The sequence below is a fragment of the Entelurus aequoreus genome, linkage group LG17 (genome assembly GCF_033978785.1).
Source record: "Entelurus aequoreus isolate RoL-2023_Sb linkage group LG17, RoL_Eaeq_v1.1, whole genome shotgun sequence".
Lineage (NCBI taxonomy): Eukaryota > Metazoa > Chordata > Actinopteri > Syngnathiformes > Syngnathidae > Entelurus > Entelurus aequoreus.
The window spans coordinates 15,918,793-15,927,047 of record NC_084747.1 but is presented as its reverse complement, the minus strand read 5'-3'; the positions used below and the strand labels follow the sequence as shown (position 1 = coordinate 15,927,047).

General features: G+C 41.5%; 1 protein-coding gene across 1 annotated transcript in view; it reads right to left on the bottom strand.

Moving 5' to 3' along the window:
- Nucleotides 1-1,355: 1,355 nt before the first annotated feature.
- The window catches only part of LOC133632117 (LIM/homeobox protein Lhx6-like), a 28,593-nt gene continuing 21,693 nt past the window's right edge, over nucleotides 1,356-8,255 (bottom strand). Inside the window, exons 6-7 of the mRNA XM_062024350.1 lie at nucleotides 5,272-5,449; nucleotides 1,356-1,715 (exon numbers count right to left, since the gene is read on the bottom strand). Of these exons, the coding sequence (XP_061880334.1) occupies nucleotides 1,633-1,715; nucleotides 5,272-5,449 (261 nt within the window). The 3' untranslated portion in view covers nucleotides 1,356-1,632. The remainder of the gene's footprint in view (nucleotides 1,716-5,271; nucleotides 5,450-8,255) is intronic.

The window sequence follows — 8,255 nt, the reverse complement described above, 5'->3', positions numbered from 1 at the left end:
TCTGTTGTGTTTATGTTGTGTTACGGTGCGGATGTTCTCCCGAAATGTGTCTGTCATTCTTGTTTGGTGTGGGTTCACAGTGTGGCGCATATTTGTAGCAATGTTAAAGTTGTTTATACGGCCTCCCTCAGTGTGACCTGTATGGCTGTTGACCAAGTATGCCTTGCATTCACTTGCATGTGTGAAAAGCCGTAGATATTATGTGACTGGGCCGGCACGTAAAGGCAGTGCCTTTAAGGTTTATTGGTGCTCTGTACTTCTCCCTACGTCCGTGTACACAGCGGCGCTTTAAAAAGTCATACATTTTACTTTTTGAAACCGATACCGATAATTTCCGATATTACATTTAAAAGCATTTATCGGCCGATAATATCGTCAGTCCAATATTATCGGACATCTCTATGGAAGAGTATGTCATTGTTCTGCCTCTCACTACACGCTGGCATAGATTAATTGGCAAATATACCCTTTTGTATGAATAAATCATCTTTTTTGGACCGATACATTGATAGGATACTACTACATTGGGTTGAGTTTTTCCTTGCCCTGATGTGGGATCTGAGCCGAGGATGTCGTTGTGGCTTGTGCAGCCCTTTGAGACACTCGTGATTTAGGGCTATATAAGTAAACTTTGATTGATTTATGACAGAGTCTGGTGTGGATGAACTTGACTGGCCTGCACAGAGTCCTGACCTGAACCCGATAGAACACCTTTGGGATGAATTAGAACGGAGACTGAGAGCCAGGCCTTCTCGATCAACATTTTCTTACTAAAAAAAAAAGGAAATACATTTTACATTTTGAAACCGATACCGATAATTTCCGATATTACATTTGAAAGCATTTATCGGCCGATAATATCGGCAGTCCGATATTATCGGACATCTCTAGTATGTTGTGTATCGTTACTTTGCATTTTTATTCTTTCTAAAAGTTTTTAGTTAAACATTTTATTAACTTTGCATGATTATATCAAATAATTTTGTATTCTATCAAAATATTTCCTCTCGTTAGATAGAATTATATATTTTTAAAATCCTTATTTGTTATTTGATGATCATTCATTGTTCCTAAAGCAGAATGTGAGTGTCAGTCATGAATGCTTAAAGGTTTAATATACTCAAACAAAAAGCTTTCCAATCAATGTTGTCAGCTGGTATTGATCACCAAATTGGGGACGAGGTGCATGTTTGTCGTTAGTTGTTCTTAATGACAGGACGTTGCCGTTATTAACCTCTGACCTTTAATGCTGCCAAACAGTGTCCTCTCTAATGCACTTTGAAAATCGATGCTGGCACAAGACGTAAACACATCCGGGGTGCTTTATTCAACTTATTTACAACATTTACCGTCTGTACAATCAAGACACATTTGAAAAAGTGCTGAGTTTTTCCTTTCCAATAAATAAAGAGCGTCCACAGACGACGAGGGACCACATGGAAGCTGCGTACGTGCTCATCAACAACATTCATTTCAAACAGCTGCTGCAGGCCCAACCAGCTGCAGGTGGGACAAAACGTGACACGGCGTTGGCGCGTCGCCAACAAATAAGGCAAGGCGCTCCACGGGGGGAGTTCGAGCCGAACGCTGAAAGTGGACGGCGTCCTTTAGTGGGTGAGTGGATGCCGGGTGTCAGCGGCTGATTGGCAGTTGTGGTAAAGGGAGGCCCGGGTGGCTCAAGTGGCCTGGAGCACTGAGGACTGAGAAAGGATGACCTGCATTAAGACAAAAAAAAGCACCAAAGCAAGTGTTAAAATGCAGGCTTCACTACGCGTCTTAAAATGATGTGAGCCAGTTTTTTAATCGGGGTGTCCCAATCTGATATGGACACAAGGTTGGTCTTTTCTTGCATTTTCTTCACGTTATTTACAAAAGGTAAACATGGTAGGCTACAGGCTGCTAGGAGCGAGCAGCTACACAACAGCTAAGCACACAGCTAGACCAGGGGTCTATATATATATATATATATATATATATACAGTGTTTCCCACACATTCATTTATTTGTGGTGGCCCGCCACGAAAGAATTAAGGCCGCCAAAAAAAAAATAAAAAAATAAAAATATATATATATATATATTAATTTTTTTATTTTTATTTTTATTTTTATTTTTTTTTGTGTCCTGTCAAGCTTCTCAGGCAAATCATATAGTTGATGTAGATGCCCATATCGGCTGTTCAGATTTACTTTACAAAAGAGAAGTAAGTGTAGGATCAAGATTTTTGGAGCTCTTTGTTCAGTGGATCAGATGTTTGATGAAGTTCTGTGTCTATCTACCACCACTACTGTTTTCTGTTTATTTGTTACTGACTGTGGTAGGACACCTCTGCCTCTGTTTCACTTTATGTTGCTGGTAAATAATATGGTTGTAGTAGTAGGCTAAAGTTAAATTATTTAGTATGCACTAATTAAAGGGGCAGAGCTTTAAGAGACATTTTAGCTTTTATATTTTTATAAGATATATTTTTTGTAAGAACCACAATTAATAAATATATTTCAGTGAATAACTTATTGTTCAAATCTTTATATAAATATGTACATAAAGTGTTGTAATTATACTGTAAAATGGATGGATGGATGGACGTTTAAAACAAAACTGTTATTATTAATTAGTAAGTATACATTTTTTTTAGCCTTTTTAGAGAAAATCATATCATTGAAGTAAATTATGCAAATTATTCGATGATGTCATGATGACCACGCCCATAGCCACGCCCATAGCCACGCCCCCACCGCCACAGGTATCTTGGCAGTTTATGGGAAACACTGTATATATATATATATATATATATATATATATATATATATATATATATATATATATATATACACACACACACATTTATATATATAGATAGATAGATAGATAGATAGCGCGGCCCCCAGCCAAATTGTTTTACCCCAATGAGGCCCCGGAGTCAAAAAGTTTGGGGACCCCTGAGCTAGACATATGTAAAAAGTGTCTCTAAATTAACAATATTGCACATTTGCAAATATAAACAAGTATCAAGTAATTATACTTGCATATGACTTACACATACAAAGTCTCCAAGGCAGAAGCATATTAGAAAGTACCCAGTATCAAACGTGTCCGCATATTCAACTTACTGTGTCATGAGCTTAATTCAATTGATTATTATGACGCCATAAAACAAATGACCACTACACTTCAATTAAAGACAGCATAAGTCCATTCCAGAAAGGTAAGTTATTAAATGGTTTTCTGTTTGACTCATTTCTAGGGGTGCACAAACAAATTGATTCACAACCAAACTGCGATTCTTATTCATCCTAATTGTAAATCGATTGATCATTTTCAAAAATCTATATATTTTTTTAAAAACAGGAATTAATTTTTTAAAATATGTTTTCAGGCCATCTTTGTGCAACTGAAAGGAGCTTTTCTAACATGTACCTTGTTTTTAAAAATGTCAATTATAATTATTATACCAAATAATACACTGCGAGAATTATATCACACGAGCTAGACATGAATTAATTAAACAATATGGCAGTCTGAAGCAGCACTGTGGAGGGGGGCGTGGCCTGCGGGCCTGCTGCGGAGCGGGGCGTGCCAGGACCGGCCTCGAAGACAGCGACAGGTGCGTGGATGGCCCAGGTGGGCCCTGTTATCTAATCACCTGTCACCCTTTATTAGCAGCAGCCGGGAGGAGAGTTCAGCGGGTTGCTTTCCAGCAATTGTCCTTTATGTCCGTGTCCGTCACGCTCTCGCTCTCACTCCAGCGCCAACACCAACTCTCCTGCCGGCTGCTGCTAATAAAGGGCGACAGGTGATTAGATGATAAGGCCCACCTGGGCCATCCACGCACCTGTCGCTGTCTTCGAGGCCGGTCCTGGCACACCCCATTCCGCGGCAGGCCACGCCCCCCTCCACAAGCACGTTTTTTAATTAATTAACCACTGACCGATACAAAGTCTCCGAGGCAGAAGTGTATTAGAAAGTATCCAGTAACAAACGTGTCCGCACCATTCCACTCCCTGCATCGTGAGCTTGATTTAATGAACTAATGTGACCATGAGGTGTCTCCAAAGACATATTGCCACTCCACTTCAAGCTCACGATGCAGGGAGTTGAATGGTGCGGACACGTTTTTTACTGGATACTTTCTAATACACTTCTGCCTTGGAGACTTTGTATCGGTCAGTGGTATGCAACTATAATTAATTAAAAAACGTGCTTGTGGAGGGGGGCGTGGCCTGCGGGCCTGCCGCGGAATGGGGTGTGCCAGGAGCGGCCTCGAAGACAGAGACAGGTGCGTGGATGGCCCAGGTGGGACCCTGTTATCTAATCACCTGTCGCCCTTTATTAGCAGCAGCCGGCAGGAGAGTTGGGGTTGGCGCTGGAGTGAGAGCGAGAGCGTGACGGACACGGACAAAAAGGACAATTGCTGGAAAGCAACCCGCTGAACTCTCCTACGGCGACAGGTGATTCGATGACAAGGCCCACCTGGGCCATCTACGCACCTGTCGCTGTCTTCGAGGCCGCTCCTGGCACACCCCGTTCCGCGGCAGGCCACGCAGGCCACGCCCCCCTCCACAAGCACGTTTTTTAAAATTAATTCTAGTTGCATACCACTGACCGATACAAAGTCTCCGAGGCAGACGTGTATTAGAAAGTATCCAGTAACAAACGTGTCCGCACCATTCCACTCCCTGCATCGTGAGCTTGATTTAATGAACTAATGTGACCACGAGGTGTCGCCAAAGACATATTGCCACTCCACTTCATTTTGAAGACAGCATAAGTCTGTCATAAGGCTAGTGGGGTTTTTTATACCTAAGATTGTTATCTGAGTTATATTACTTGATCCAAACCTGTTCTAACATTCAAAATAACAAAAGTATTTATTATTGGTTGTGATATTGTATGGGTTTAATATCAGAGTATCTTCATAATGCTCTCTTGTTTGCATTCTGTCCTATACTTAATATTGGTATCGTAGCTAAAGTAAAAAAGTACAGCCCTACTTTTTAAATGTGTTTAATGTGGGTACCACCACATTTGTATGCACGTACAACACTTAAGACCTTTAGCTTATCAGTATGTGGAAATAAATGAAGCAAAGAAGTCAAACTAAAATGATGCAGTTGTTCAAAGACGTTATTCAAACTCAAAAGTGTTTACAAAGTATAAGTTTGAAGAATGATGATACTTATTGGAAATAAGATATTATCCATCATAGATGACTTGGCTATTGTGTTGAATGAAGTGTTCGTATTGAAGTGTGACTCCGGATGGAATTGTCTTACTCTCCAGGTATCCGTGCAGGGCCAGTAGATGAGGTCGGTCGGGGCCACTGAAGGGGGAGTACTGCATGTGGTCTTCGTGCAGGGAGGGGGGCATCCTGCCCAGCGAGGTGCTGCTCTGAGAGAAGCTGCCGAGAGGGGGCTGCTTTTTGTGTCGCGCCCGGCAGTTCTGGAACCAAACCTGGTAGGGATACTTTGTTACTGAAGCGCAAGATGTAAGACACAAATAATCCATGCTTTTTTTTTTTTTACTAGTTTGCATCCCATTTAATGTTGTTTTGAATAGTTTGCTTGCCTTATTTAGGAAGTTGAGAGGGTCAGAATATTTTCTAAGGATGATGCAACCATGAATAATGTCAATATTAATGCACTAAAGTTATATTTCTCATGCCTTGTGGAAGTCTGGTGTGAGGGTAAACTGTCCATTGGTTTTAGGTAGATGATGCACCAAACTTAATGTAGGAAAATGATCATTTTTGGTTGTCATTTGCACTTTTCTCTGCATGAATGACATGATGGACCATTTTAAATGATGTGACGGACCACGTTAAATGACGTGACAGACCACAATGAATGACTTGGCAGACCACGTTAAATTATGTGGCGGGCCACATTAAATTATGTGACGGACCACTTTAAATGATGTGACGGGCCATTATAAATGATGTGACAGACCACAATGAATGACTTGGCGGACCACTTTAATTACATGGCAGGCCACAATAAATGACATGACGGACGACTTTAAATGATTTAACGGACCCCTTTAAATTATATGACTGACCACTTTAAATTATCTGACGGACAACATTAAATAATGTGACAGAGCACATTTAATGACATGGCGGGCCACCTTAAATGACGTGACGGACCAGATTATATGACGTGACAGACCACAATGAATGACTTGGCAGACCACGTTAAATGACGTGGCGGGCCACATTAAATTATGTGACGGACCACTTTAAATGATGTGACGGACCACTTTAAATGATGTGACGGGCCATTATAAATGACGTGACAGACCACAACGAATGACTTGGCAGACCACTTTAAATGACGTGACGGACCATTTGAAATGATGTGACGGACCACTTTAATTACATGGCAGGCCACAATAAATGACATGACGGACGACTTTAAATGATTTAACGGACCCCTTTAAATTATATGACTGATCACTTTAAATTATCTGACGGACAACATTAAATAATGTGACAGAGCACATTTAATGACATGGCGGGCCACATTAAATGACGTGACGGACCAGATTAAATGAGGCGGTGGACCACATGGAATGACTTGGTGGGCCACATTAATTGACGTGACAAACCAATTTGAATGACGTGACGGACCACTTTGAATGATGTGGCAGGCCACAATAAATGATGTGACGGACCACAATAAATGATGTGACGGACCACTTTAAATGATGTGGCGGGCCACAATAAATGACGTGACAGACCACTTTAAATGATGTGGCGGGCCACGTTAAATGACGTGACGGACCAGATTAAATGATGCGGTGGACCACATGGAATGACTTGGTGGGCCACGTTAATTGACGTGACAAACCAATTTGAATGACGTGACGGACCACTTTGAATGATGTGGCAGGCCACAATAAATGATGTAACGGACCACAATAAATGATGTGACGGACCACTTTAAATGATGTGGCGGGCCACAATAAATGACGTGACAGACCACTTTAAATGATGTGGCGGGCCACATTAAATGACGTGACGGACCAGATTAAATGATGCGGTGGACCACATGGAATGACTTGGTGGGCCACATTAATTGACGTGACAAACCAATTTGAATGACGTGACGGACCACTTTGAATGATGTGGCAGGCCACAATAAATGATGTAACGGACCACAATAAATGATGTGACGGACCACTTTAAATGATGTGGCGGGCCACAATAAATGACGTGACAGACCACTTTAAATGATGTGGCGGGCCACATTAAAATGATATGACGGACCACAATACATGACTTGGCAGACCACTTTAAATGATGTGACGGACCACTTTAAATGATGTGGCGGGCCACATTAAAATGATATGACGGACCACAATACATGACTTGGCAGACCACTTTAAATGATGTGGCGGGCCATTATAAATGACGTGACAAACCACAATGAATGACTTGGCGGACCACATTTAAATGATGTGACGGACCACTTTAAGTGACATGATGGACTATTTTAAATGATGTGACGGACCACTTTAATTGCTGTGACGGACAACTTTAATTACATAGCGGACCACAATAAATGACATGACGGACGACTTTAAATGATGTAACGGACCACATTAAATGATATGACGGACCACTTTAAATTATCTGACGGACCACATATATGATTTGATGGACCACTTAAATAATGTCACAGAGCACATTTAATGACATGGCGGGCCACTTTAAATGACGTGACGGACCAGTTTAAATGATGCGGTGGACCACATGGAATGACTTGGTGGGCCACATTAATTGATGTGACGGACCACTTTGAATGATGTGGCGGGCCACAATAAATGATGTGACGGACCACAATAAATGATGTGACGGAGCACTTTAAATAACGTGACGCGCCATTTTAAATGATGTGGCGGGCCAGTATAAATGACGTGACGGACCACTTTAAATGACATGGCGGGCCACAATAAACGATGTGACAGACCACAACAAATGACATGACAGACCACAATGAATGACTTGGCGGACCACAATAAATGATGTGACGGACCACTTTAAATGATGTGACGGAACACTTTAAATGATGTGGCGAGCCACAATGAATGACTTGGCAGACCACATTAAATGACGTGATAGACCACTTTTAATGACGTGATAAACCACATTAAATGACGTGACGGACCACTTTAAATAATGTGACCGACCACCTTAAATGGCGTGACGGACCACTTCAATTACATGGCCAACCACAATAAATTATGTGACAGACCACAA